General features: G+C 46.8%; 1 protein-coding gene across 1 annotated transcript in view; it reads right to left on the bottom strand.

Annotated features, from left to right (window-relative positions):
* Positions 1-919: 919 nt before the first annotated feature.
* ME3 (malic enzyme 3) overlaps positions 920-13,522 on the bottom strand; it is a 94,858-nt gene continuing 82,255 nt past the window's right edge. Inside the window, exons 9-15 of the mRNA XM_081197380.1 lie at positions 9,922-10,019; positions 8,641-8,754; positions 7,014-7,119; positions 6,733-6,875; positions 4,990-5,163; positions 3,398-3,496; positions 920-1,662 (exon numbers count right to left, since the gene is read on the bottom strand). Coding sequence (XP_081053506.1) covers positions 1,501-1,662; positions 3,398-3,496; positions 4,990-5,163; positions 6,733-6,875; positions 7,014-7,119; positions 8,641-8,754; positions 9,922-10,019 — 896 coding nt within the window. The 3' untranslated portion in view covers positions 920-1,500. The remainder of the gene's footprint in view (positions 1,663-3,397; positions 3,497-4,989; positions 5,164-6,732; positions 6,876-7,013; positions 7,120-8,640; positions 8,755-9,921; positions 10,020-13,522) is intronic.

The raw sequence follows: 13,522 nt of genomic DNA, 5'->3' as shown, positions 1-13,522 counted from the left end.
CGAAAGCACTCTTAAGTACAAGTAGATAAATAGGGACCGCTTTATAGCGGGAAGGTAAACGGCGTTTCCGTGTGCTGCGCTGGTGCTGGCTCGCCAGATGCAGCTTCGTCACGCTGGCCACGTGACCCGGAAGTGTCTTTGGACAGCGCCGGCTCCCGGCCTCTTGAGCAAGATGAGCACGCAACCCTAGAGTCGGTCACGACTGGCCCTGACGGGCAGGGGTACCTTTACTTTACTTTTATCGTATCTCCTCTCTTTTCCAGGCTAAACAAACCCAGCTCCCTCAACTGTTCCTCATAAGGCTTGGTTTCCGGACCCTTGGTCATCCTGGTTGCCTTCTGCACGCCTTTCAGCTTGTCGTCTAAGAACTCTTGAAACAGCCTCCAACTCACTGCAGCAGTGGCAGTGATTGCTTTGTGCTTGAGAGGGGGGAGAAATTTGTTGTGGTTCACATTTCAATGGAGAGCTACCAAAATTCCACTCTAGCCCAATGGTTGCTATTAATTTGATTTGGACTGATTTTATAATGAATTGATTTTAGAATGTTGTATTACTTTACTGTTGTTAGCCGCTCTGAGCCCGGCTTTGGCTGGGGAGGGCGGGATATAAATAAAATTTTATTTTATTATTATTATTCCTGAATCAAAGACAGCTATCCTTCTAAATCTGAACTTCTCTTGAGTTTTGTGGTGCACTGCTCCAACCAACCAACCAACCAACCAACCAACCAACGTGTATAAGAATACCAATATCAGGAGAAAGTGTGCATAAAAAATGCGTCAATTAAAATAAGGTACAAAATGCATTCTGTTAGGGGCAAATGCTTGCAGAAATGCATATATAAGGCAAAATTGCGTACAAGGATGTGTATATCAGGGAAAATATGATGGATTTCTGTGTGGCCTTTTTTTAAAAAAAAAAGTCACAAACTGATGTGGAATTGTGGGGAACTGAGCTTAGGAATGGGGGGGGGGGGAGATGCGAAAGAAAGTGAAATTGACACGATTTGGCCACATCCCTAGTTGTACGGCCTCTCAGCCGCTGCTATTGTGGGGTTTACTGGAGTTCTGTTCCAAGCACTAACACTGGGAAGGGCAGTGGGGTTATGCCAGAGCTGTGGGGCATTTGGGGGGATTTGGGGCATCTGCACTCCCCACTGCAGAATGTTTCCCCAAAGTTGTGGCATGCACTTAAACTAAGAGAGGGAAGACAACAGGATGGAGCCATCTTGCGCCGACCTCGACGTGTCAGTGCATTTGTTTGGGAACGCAAATGGCCCCTGTTGCGTCATTTCTGGCTCAGGTATGTGTGCGTTTTTCTTCGAAAAGAAAGGAAGAAAGGGAAAATGGCACCAAGGAAAGATGGGCGCTTGCTCACCCCCCTCCATCTATAAGCTGAGGAATCTATAAGCTTGAAAACCTACTGATATCCGAGGTGCTAGAAATGGGAGCATCTTAAGGATCAGAGCTTCTTTAAGACCAAAAGAGATAGAGAGGAACATCAAATGTTTTGAGTCTTCATGGCTTCTTGCGGCCACCGGTAATTATCTATAACGAAGGAATCATAGTTAGGGCTGTAGATGAGGGATTTGACAAAGGCTTCTTTGTCTTCCGGTTCCGGGTACCAGGAGGCCAAGTTGTTTTTGTAGGCATAGTCGACAACCTAAAAGCAAGAGAAAGACGAGAAGGAATAGAGTGGCTTCCTCCAATCTGGTGCTTTCAAGATACTTTGGTGCACAATGTCGGGGGGGGGGGGGCAGGATTGGGAAGGTTGGCATCGGAAGTTGGGTTTGGACCCAGGTGACTGAGCCTCAAATTCCTACTCAATTATCAAGCTCACTCAGCAGCTGAGTAGGGGTTCCCAATGACTGAAGCAGGGATTAAGTGACGTCTAGAAGGATCTTGCTCCTGTGTTAGGACTTGCAGAAGGAATATAAAGTGTTGTCAACTGCTCAGCTATGAACAGGTTGAGCTTCATGTGCGTAACTTACAAAGGCCACCAAATCAAGCTTTGCACGATGCAGAATTTTATATATTTTATATCATTCATGTATTTTTTCATATTTTATACCACTCATTCATATGTGTGTGTGTGTATGTGTGTAAATTTTATTGTTTACTTGTTCGTGTCTTAAGTACAGTGGTGCCCCGCAAGACGAATGCCTCGCAAGACGGAAAACTCGCTAGACGAAAGAGTTTTCCGTTTTGGAGGTGCTTCGCAAAACGAATTTCCTATGGGCTTGCTTCGCAAGACAACAATGTCTTGCGAGTTCCTGCTGGTTTTTTCCCCTCCCCCCCTTTTTCTAAGCTGCTAAGCCGCTTATCAGCTGATCCGATCAGCAGATAAGCCGCTAAAGGCCGCTAATAGCGCTAATAGCGCTAATCCGTCAATGGGCTTGCTTCGCAAGACGAAAAAACCGCTAGACGAAGAGAATCACAGAACGGATTCTTTTCGTCTTGCGAGGCACCACTGTAGTAAATACAGTGGTACCTCGGGTTAAGTACTTAATTCGTTCCAGAGGTCCGTTCTTAACCTGAAACTGTTCTTAACCTGAAGCACCACTTTAGCTAATGGGGCCTCCCGCTGATGCCGCGCCGCTAGAGCACGATTACTGTTCTTATCCTGAAGCAAAGTTCTTAACCTGAGGTACTATTTCTGGGTTAGCGGTGTCTGTAACCTGAAGTGTTTGCAACCTAAAGCGTATGTAACCTGAGGTACCACTGTAGTAATATATGCAGAGGTAGAATCAATCCATGCTCTTACATGTTGCTCTTTTTATTGTGCTATATCTAAGATTTTTATTGAACCCTTTTAATGAAAATTCCCAGGACAATCGGATGGCATTCTATGCTTCTCTAACTCCTTTCAGATCAGAAGGCACCCCACTCTCTCAGGGTGGCTAAACGGTCTTCTGCAGCACGTAAAACTCAACAGGGGCTGGTTTTAGTAAACTTGTAGTTGTGTTCTTTGTGCCTGGTGTTTTATAGTACAATACAGTTGTTAGCAATTTTATTTCTATGGTTTTCTCTTTTGGTGTTATTCTATGTATTTTTGTGTGCTGGTCACTGACTGTGATAACAAGTTTGATTGATTTTAACCCATATCCACATTTATGCAACTAGATTGCTGTTCCCAAGGGACTACGCCCACAAATGCTCAGCAGGGAAGCGAGAGGATCTCGTCGAGCCCTAAGCTGATTCCCTCTTACGTGTGTGTAGCGAGTTGGTGGTGCTTAAACTGTGCTGTTTATGCTTGTCAGGTAAGCCTGCACCCTAGTATTTAAGTACCATTTTGCAAGGTACTTGCAAAAAGGCAGAGGGACCACTTTGTTTTCAAGAGGAAGGCCTCCGATGTACCATTTCAACCTCGCCAAAACGGAAAAGGCCACGAAACTTACTTTGACAGCGATTTTTAAGGAGACATCTCGAATGGAGCTCAGAGGCGGATACAACCTTCCTTCTGCAAGATTCTCTTCAGTGACCTCTTCTGCGATCGACTAGCAAGGGGAGGAAAGGAGAGAGAGAGTCGTGCGGATTTTCAGCAAGATAAACGCGAAGGCCTTCTGAATGTCAGCTCTTCACTGGTAGCTGCCTGAGGCTACTATCCTACCTAGGCAGCCTTCCCCAGCTGCCTAGGTAAGATAATAGGAAACTCCCTGCATACTGATAGCAAGCAGGTGCCTGATAAAGACATTTTTGTTTAGGCAAGCCTATGCAGACATGTAGAATGTTGCTGTACATTTCAATCTGGTTTTCAGCTCCTTGCTGATTTTATCTCTTGAATGTTTTGCAAAATCACTTCGAGGTTTGTTTGTTTGTTTGTTTGCAATCTTGTCGGCATTTATCTGTCTCAAGGGACAATGGAGTGTGCCTCCGGGGGTGAAGCCAGACTGCTGTGTTAGCAGCACTTACCGTATTTTTCGCTCTATAGGACGCACTGGACCAAAGGAGGGGGAGAACGGGAAAAAAAATTCTCCCCCTCTCTGCTCAGCGCCCTTTCAGCGAAGCGGCAGGAGAAACGGAGCCCCTTCCATTTCTCCTCCTGCTTCACTGAAGGGGCGCTGCGCAGAGAGGGAAAACTGTGCAGCGCCTCTCCAGCGAAGCGAAGCCTGGAGAGCAAGAGGGATCGGTGTGCACCGACCCCTCCCACTCTCCAGGCTTCATGCGGCTATCCGCAAGCCTTCTGAGCGCAGCGAGAACTCCCGCTGCGCTCTGAAGGCTTGCGGATAGCTGCCTGAAGCCCCCAGAGCGCAGCGGCAGTTTGCGCTGTGCTCCGGGGGCTTCAGGCTTCTCCTTTTTAGCTGCGGGGCTGGGGGTGGGGGAAGCCCGAGCTTCTCCCGACCCCAGCCCCCAGAACAGGTTGGGGAGCGGCGGTCCCTTCTCCCTCCTGGGGAAAAGCCCGCAAGAGCCGCACAAAGCTTGTGTGCGGCTCTTGGGGGCTTTTCCTGCCTGACTCCCCCTTGCATTCGCTCCATAGGACACACAGACTTTCCCCCTTTTAAGAGGGAAAAGTGCGTCCTATGGAGTGGAAAATACGGTAAGTGGCCTCTCCGGGGCACAAGCCTGGGCAGTGTGGATGGAGGTTCTGGGCTGTCCAGATGACAAGACCCCCCCTCTCAGCCTCACTGATGTGGTCCAAAGGGAAGCAGAGCAATACATTGCCGGAAGGAGGCGTAGAAGGCACATCCAACCATCTTAGGGACTCCACTCCTGATTTGTGTAGAGTTCCCTCCTTAGCCTTGTCTTCTCCCAAAGGCAGTGTATAAATTTTAAAACAGAAAAATAAACTAAACAGCTTCCCTCACAGATAAACCTGGGTCTGCTCCTGCGCCTTGTAAGAAAGGGGAATTGGGGGGCGGTAGGCCTGAAAACAGAAGGTGTATGTGCCCTGGGAAGGAGTTCTGAAAGGACGAGGCAGAAAGGAGTAGTGGGTGCAGTCCTGAGAAATTTGCCACCGTAATGGTGGCAGAATGAAAGGAAATTCCCAAACCTCTGCTGTGGTGAGAAAGATATCGTCGGAGATATGCCGGACTCCACAGGCGATCACTCCCAGAGCAACTCCCGGGAAAACATAGGCGTTGTTCCCTTGGCCTGGGAAGAAGGTCTGTCCATTTGGCAGGGTCACTTTGGAGAACGGGCTCCCGCTCGCAAATATGCCTCGGCCCTGTAAAGAAAGCGAGAAAGATTTGGGCACCTTGAGAGACTTGCGAGAACGCCAGGCAGCTTGGGCAGAAGTGGAAACCGAAAGGAAGCTTGCAGCCTTCGTAGCAGCGGCCTTTACTTCTTCAATCACTGGCAGAAGAAGGGGGGCAGGTGCCCTTTCCATCGGTGGTAGAGCGTGTGCCACCCCCCCTCGAACCCACTCTGTATTGCAGGGGGTTGGACTACGTTGTAGGAATGGAGCACACTCCTGCCCGCGGGCAGCCTCAGCTGTCTGCATGCATGACCTTGGGGTGCGGACCACACTCCCCCCCCCCACAGATAAGGCCAGAGCTGTCTGGACATCTTGCCCTCTGTCTAACCTTTGGCGGTCTCAATAGTCTGCCATGTCCTGTTTATGACCTTTGTCTCCTTCGTCATACATTGTGCAAGGGGAAAATAGCGCGGTGGAAATAACTTTGTACCACCCCATGATCTCGGGACTGGAAGATGTGTAAAGGTCACAGCCCAAAATGGATCTGCCTGGGTTTGCATATTGTGTCAATAAAAGGAGCCTCCACAGAGCTGGCTGGCAGCTTGCTCCTGCACAGCTCACCTGCATTATCAACTCCTGCCTCATGTCCTTCACTTCACTACGTGACCCTCGTGGTCCCTTCCAACTCTACAATTCTATGATTCCGATTCCATGAGCTGCTGGGCAGGCCAGAACTCTAGGCGGGGGCTGGAGGTAAGAACATCTTGACTGCCGACTGGAGGAAACTGCACCGAGAGACCAAGAGCCATGACTGACTGCTGCTTTTGCTGAAGCAATGAGAGGGGCAACTTGACACCCTTTTGGGCTGTAATGTTCTGCACCCCCTCCGCTGCAGACCTCCAAGTGTATAAAGGTAAAGGGACCCCTGACCATTAGGTCCAGTCGTGGCTGACTCTGGGGTTGCGGCGTTCATCTCGCTTTACTGGCCAAGGGAGCCAGCGTACAGCTTCTGGGTCATGTGGCCAGCATGACTAAGCTGCTTCTGGCGAACCAGAGCAGCACATGGAAACGCCGTTTACCTTCCCGCCAGAGCGGTCCCTATTTATCTACTTGCACTTTGACATGCTTTCGAACTGCTAGGTTGGCAGGAGCAGGGACCAAGCAACCGGAGCTCACCCTGTCGCGGGGATTCGAACTGCTGACCTTCTGATCGGCAAGTCCTAGGCTCTGTGGTTTAACCCACAGCGCCACCTGCATCCCCTCCAAGTGTATACATGTTCTAATACACCCTATATCTTAATGACACTAGCTAGTAGCTTCCGCTGTGTTTTCCCAATGGAAGCACAACCTTGGGGAAGCGCCTAGAATTCTGTAATTTCATTCAGCGGCTCAGCAGAGAATGGGGTGGCAAGGTAGTAATATTTTTAAAGCAGCTGTCTTTAACTGTCTGCTTGTTTTTAAAAGCAGTAACCTTAATGTTCCGTTATAAATTTTTGCAAGCCACTTAGAGGTTTCCTTGCAGTCAAGTGGTACACAATTATTAAATTTAATTCATTAATCAAAAATGAAATGAAAGCAGGAGGAAGGGGAATCTTATACCTCGGTCAAGCGGTAACACTGTTCCGCAGTGCATTCTGCTTTGCTTGTAGGATTGCTCAGGGCGAACACAATTGGCCTCTTGTTGAAAGACCCCATGTCCTTCAGAATCTGATCAGAGAAAGCACCAGCAATAGCAGCCACACCTGCAACAGGTAAAGGAAAAACAAAAGCATCATCAAATAGTTTATCTCTTAAGGCTGCAGTCTAAAAAGCACCGCTTAAAAGCAGAAATATAAAAACAAAAGCAAGCGTTCCAAAGCAATTGGGAGCATAACAGTTACCAATGATGGCTGTTGGTTTTACTGCCTTCACCACTTCCTCCAGGGTCTTCACGTTGGGATGGTCATGAGCAAACATCTCCTTCTCATGGTTCAAGTGACTTCTGCCCTGGGAGTCAAACAAAGCAAAAGGTGATAGACTTGAAGCAGTCGCCTTTGCCCTAACACCAGATATCTGCTAAGATTATGCCACCTGGGCACCGAGAACTTATGACTTGTTCTTGGTGGGTGCCCCACAAATGCTGGAGAAGCTCCTTTCCTCTGGAGACCCCCCCCAAAGTCCAAGTCTGAGTGCTATCTGAAGTTGGTGCAAGACGGTAATTTCAGACCCTCCAAGTGTCCCTATTTACAGACACTGTCCCAGTTTCTGATTTGATCCTGGAATGTCCCACTTTTCCTTAGGATGTCCCTGTTTTCATGGGAGAAATGTTGGAGGGTATGGATTTATCCGACCCCCCAAGTTGTCTGAAGGCAATCCTGTATAGAGAAGGGTTTTTGAAATGTTTAGTGTTTTATTATGTTTTAATATATGTTGGAAGCTGCCCAGAGTGGCTGGGGCAACCCAGTAAGATGTGTAGGGTATAAATAGCAAAATTATCATTATGGAATGGGATGTCCCCATTTTCATCGGAGAAATGTTGGAGGGAATGCCATTTGCTGCGTTGACTTTTGACGATTAAAGAAGGGAGACGATGGCATCACTTAAAATTTGACACACCACTTTTCTATTTAATGGATATTTCATTCTATTTGGTTTTGTCAGTATGCATGTGTTAAAATTTTTTTTAGCTATCTATCCCAAATGCTTGGGGTTGGAGCAATGGGGGGAGGGAAGAGGATTTGAGAAATCCAAGAAACTAATATATTCCTATGTATAGAGGCCTTGGGGAACTGGGCTCGGTTTTCAAAAGGAACAGAGGATGAAAATGGACAGGATTCCATGAGTCCTGTGAACTCACCATTGCAAACTGCATAACAGACAAGTATTATACAGCAGCATGCTGGACTGTCAAGTTATATTGGCATACATGTGTTTGTGGCCATGGGTGCTAGCCAATAGGTGCTCTTCACAATAGGCTTCTTTCATTTCTGCACTGAACCATCCCAAACATTTGCAAAGCTGCTCTCCACCCCCCCGCCTTCCCCCAGACTTGCCCCAGGATGGGGAGCATAGACCTGTTGTTAATACCTGTCAGGGAACTGACATCGGAGCGAGAGGCGAAGGGGAGGCTCCCAGATGATGCTGGCGAAGGACCCAGCAGCAGGGGGAGAAACAGCTCAGGAGAGGGGGAAGCCGATCAGCGCAACATCGGGGATAAAGGGAGGCAGACGGGGGAATTGGAGAGAGGGCTCCAGGACTCTTCACTGGACATCAGTGAGGAGAGCCTAGGTCCTCCGCTACCCACGCCTTCCCTGCGCAGAAGACTCCCGCGCAGTGAGAGGAGGATGAGACTGGGTGTCAAACAACTTTTATGCTGGAAGAGGTTCAAGAAACACCCACTGACGGATTCTGCCAGTGACTGAGGCAGCCATGATGAGAAGGGGCTGTGCAGTCAGAAAGGTTTAACAAGGCAAATTAACCGAGCAAGGCACCAGTTTACGCACGAGTAACTCATACCCATTACAATACCTTTACAATGAGTCCCTTGGAGTCCACCATCCAGATTTTTTTGATAGCTTCTCCCCTTGAAATTCCTTCCTTCTCCAGGGCCATCACAATCAGGTGAGCTATGCCCATCGCTGCCTGAAAACACAGACAGAAAAGACAACCGATGACATGCCCAATTCAAAGTGCTGGTGTTGACCTCTAAAGCCTCAGAACCGCAATTTTCAAGGATGACTTGTCCCCATATAAACAGACCCAGACTCTGTGATCTTCTGAAGCCTTTCTTTGTGTGCTTCCTCCACAAGAGGTCCCGAGGGTGGCAACACAAGAACGGGGCCTTTTCCGCAGTGGCTCCCCTTTTGTGGAATGCTCTCCCCAGGGAGGCCTGCCTGGCACCTTCATTAAGAATTTTTAGATGCCAGGCAAAAACGTTCCTCTTCAACCAGGCCTTTGGCTGATTAATATTCTACAGTCTTTTAATTGTGGGTTTTTTGGGGGGGGGTATTGTTTCTGTTTTAACTATTTATTTGTGCTTTTATCTTCTGAACCGCTCTGAGATCTTTTGATGAAAGGTGATATATAAATCTAATCAACCACTACCAGCAATCATTTCCTCTATTAGGAGAAATTGCCTATCAGTTAGAGTTGTTTGATAGTGACCACAGGCAGACTTGGGAGGTAGTGGGCTCTCTTTTGCTGGAGACTCCTAAGGAGATGATGGGGTGGTTATCCATTTTTGCACTGTAGAAGCTGCATTTACCAAGGGGTTGAATTAGAGGACCGTTGTGGTCTCTTCCAACTGTGCAATTCTGTAATTCTAATTCATTCCCGCAATTGGGGGGGGGGGGACCAGAAAGAAAAATCACCTGGGAAGGGAGGTGATTCTGGTTTCTGGCTGGTTTTGGTGTGTTTTTTTTTGTTAATTAAAATAATCTGAAGCACTGTTTACTTCATTCGCTAGACACAAAGCAGAAGCCTGTGAAATATGGGTAGCCGTGGGTCATGTCTCATTCTCTACGAAACGCTGCAGGATCTTTAGGGACTTGGCACAAATGTAGGCTCACATCCCAAGCCATAAACACAAGGGTCGTTCTGGGCCGTCTCCCTCACAGCTGTGTAATCTCTTTCTGCAAAGCTACCATGTGAGGAGAGCTGCAAAGCGCAAAACTACCCCTGCCTCCTGAGGCTTACGATGACTTCACTGCTTTCAAATTTCTGTTCAGCTATTTAAAAAGAGAAAAAGGAATGAGCAAAAGGGAAACGGTGACTTGTTTGGCCTTTCCTCAAGAGTAACAGGGATCCTACCTCTCCAGCTCCTTGGAAGACAAATTTGTGGTCAGAAAGCTTGTTCTTTGTGATCCTCAAGGCTGCAAGGATGCCAGCTACTGCAACAGAAGCAGTTCCTGGGAAAAGAAAACAACAACCCCAAACCCCATAGAGTCACATGCTGTTGCTGGAAATGTCCCTGGGAACACAGAGATAACAAGACAGACAAACTTTCCCAGGGCTTCAAAATCAGCAGCAGAGGCAACTGTTTTCTGTCCCGTTTACTCATGAGATCTGGTGGACAGTTGAAAAAAACAGGGCTTTTCCGTGGTGGCATCAAAATTATGGAACTCCCTGCCGATTTGAAATGGTTAACAAATATGTTTCTGTCCCTAGCAGCTTTTGAAACATGGTGCAAGTTCTGCAAGGTGTTTGCTTTGAAGTGTATTTTGCTGCCTGTCTTAAATGTGCTGATTGTTAGAATGCCTGATTTTGTATTTTGGTAGTATTTTGTGCTGTTGTCGGACGACAACTCCCATCATCCCTCACCACTGGTCCTGCTAGCTGGGAAGATGGGAGTTGTAGTCCAGCAACAGCTGGGGACCCACGTTTGAGAGACACAAGGCGGCTTGTGGATTGCTCAGGTTCGTTCTGAAATGAAAGATGGGCAGCACTGAATATGGATGAAAAACAAAGGAACGCAAGAAGCCCAATTGCTTGTCGTCTTGCGTTGTATCTCCAGAAAGCCCATGAGCAGAACACTGAGCACATTAGCAGTCTTTCAGATCACAGTCTTAGGAAACATTTATCCAGCTAGGATTAAAAATTAACACAGGTTTCCCTTTAATTTCCTTCACCCTTCCATGCCTGTCTCAATTAGGCACAGAGGAAACTATAATGAATAGTTCAGGAGGGGAGAGATTTCAACATTATCTTGGGCAAGCATGCAATCTAGACAACATTTAAAACCCAGCAGGTGCTGCTGCTCTGCTTTTAAGTGTTAGGAAACTCCACATCAAAGGGTAAATACAGACAGTTATTTGAAGAGTAATCACAGCAGGTTCCTTGCCCGCAGTGTGAACACAGCTTTACAATTTGCTATGGCATTCATGAAATCCAGTGAGATGAATGTTGGCTCAGCTGTCAATCCGCCTCCTTCCGCACACTTCAGGTGAGCTATTCTTTCTTTCCTTTTGAAGAAGTTGCACAGGTAGGATTCTAGGCTTAGTCCTTTATTGGTTCCCCCCACCCACCACCTTTTTACCCTTGCAGTGTGTGTTTTTAGGACTCATTTTATAGTTATTTAGTATTTAGCGCAGACACCGAAAATCGCAGGAGCGGGATCCAGCCCACGGAGGGATCTCCAAGGGACTGATCTGGCCCAGGCAAGATAAACCTTGCTGACCTCTGCCCTGTGAGGTAGGTTAGGGGGAAAGACAGTGACGAGTTCAAGGTCACCCAGTGGGCAGTTTTTGTGTTCTGGGTGCTGACCTATCAGCTCACTGCCTGAAACACAGTTGTTTTCCTCCCTGGTTCAAACGAAACCTTCCTACAGATGTAATCAAACCACTGTTTCTTAGAAGGCTGCTTGCAAGACCTCCGTTGATGTCTTTGTTGCTTCCTATAATCACTTTAAAAGGCCTTTATGCAATAATCCATTCTTGCACTAAAGATTAAAGGGTATCTATTTAGCTATCTATCTTTTGACCAAACTGCAGGAGGCAGTGGAAGACAGGAATGCTTGGCGTTCTCTGGTCCATGGGGTCACAAAGAGTCGCACACGACTAAACGACTAAACAACAGCAATCTATATCTATCTATCTATCTATCTATCTATCTATCTATTTATCTATCTATCATCTATCATCTATCATCATCATCTTCTATCTATCTATCTATCTATCTATCTATCTATCTATCTATCATCTATCTATCTATCTTATACAGTGGTACCTCTGGTTGCGGACACCATCCGTTCCGGGGTGCCGTTCGCACCCTGAAAAGTCCACAACCAGAGCGGCACTTCTGCGCATGTGTGAAGTGTGATAGAACGCTTCTGCGCATGTGCGAACTGCACAGTACACTTCTGTGCATGTGGCGAAACCCGGAAGTAAACACTTCTGAGTGTGCCGCATTCTTAACCCGAAGAAACGCAACATGAAGCGTTCGCAAGAAGAGGTATGACTGTATATGAATGCTCATCATCTCAAAACTGCTCTGCACTCCTCTTTCCACTAGGTGGAGCTACGGCTTAATAGTTGGCTTGTACAGCTAACTAACTAAGTGGACACTGCCAAATAAACTCAGGGTGTTTATTTTTTAAAAAATGCTCTCATAAAGATAGAAGAAGTGGGGTGAGTGGGTTGAGGAATCGATGTTGCTGTATGACTCAGCCTGTTCTGTGATGTGGTTTTAAGAAGCCTATATCCCTGCGAGACAGGGTGTGTCGTTACTCATAATCCTATCCAATTCCAGATAGGATGAAAAGGTTGCAAGGCTTTGGTGCAACGACAAGAACCAGTAATAGGGTTTTTTTCCCTCCTCAAAATGTCTAATTAATTAGACATTTAATCTAATCCTCCATCGCCTCCACATGTTTGTTCACTCGCTCTCCAATTACTCAAAAGACAACAAAATTAATGCACCCTGGGCACAGAATAATAATTTATCTTTGGGATTACAGTTTGCTGAACTTGAAGGGGAGTTTAAAAAAAAAAAAGGTGTTCGCAGCTGCTTTGCACAAACCGTTGGCTAATCAATGTTTGTTTAATCCCAAAGGGTCACTCTTAAAAAAATAATTCTTGCCACAGGTTGCTGAAGGGATTCTTTTGTAAACTGGTCTCTTTGCTTTCGGCAAACTTGCAAGTTTCTACTTCAAACAGAATTCCTTAATTAACAAAGGGAAGCTAGACTGGCTAAGGGCCCAGTCCCTCACCATGTTTGCTTGCAAGTAAGTGGCTTTAATTTCAATGGGGCTTATTTGAAAGAATGTGTATTTAGGATTCCAGCTGTAAGTCTCCTTTGGAAAGGGAGAGGAAGGCTGCAATCAAAGCTTTAATTGTCTCTTGGGAGTCACCCCCCATTTCAGCTAATGCACCATTGTTCACAAGTTATGCTTATTCTGCTTTAAATGTCACCATAATCCCCCTCTAGCTAGTGTGGGACAAGACATTCCCCCATCTTCCCAGCCTGGATTCTGGCCATACTGCTCTGAGACTAGGCTAATATTTGGTCCTTCCAGACTGGTGTTTTTGTTTTTTGTTTTTGGCAGGTGTAGACAATATCTTAAAAAGCAGAGACATCACCTTGCTGACAAAGGTCCGTATAGTAAAAGCTATGGTTTTCAGGGTAGTGATGTATGGAAGTGAGAGGTGGACCATAAAGAAGGCTGATCACCGAAGAATGGATGCTTTTGAATTATGGTGCTGGAGGAGACTCTTGAGAGTCCCATGGACTGCAAGAAGATCAAACCTCTCCATTCTTAAGGAAATCAGCCCTGAGTGCTCACTGGAAGGACAGATCCTGAAGTTGAGGCTACCATACTTTGGCCACCTCATGAGAAGAGAAGACTCCCTGGAAAAGACCCTGATGTTGGGAAAGATGGAGGGCACAAGGAGAAGGGGACTACAGAGGACAAGAT

Source organism: Podarcis bocagei (genome assembly GCF_964188305.1).
Source record: "Podarcis bocagei genome assembly, chromosome: 6".
Lineage (NCBI taxonomy): Eukaryota > Metazoa > Chordata > Lepidosauria > Squamata > Lacertidae > Podarcis > Podarcis bocagei.
Note: the sequence above shows the minus strand (reverse complement) of the source record. Positions and strands in the feature narration are given on the sequence as shown.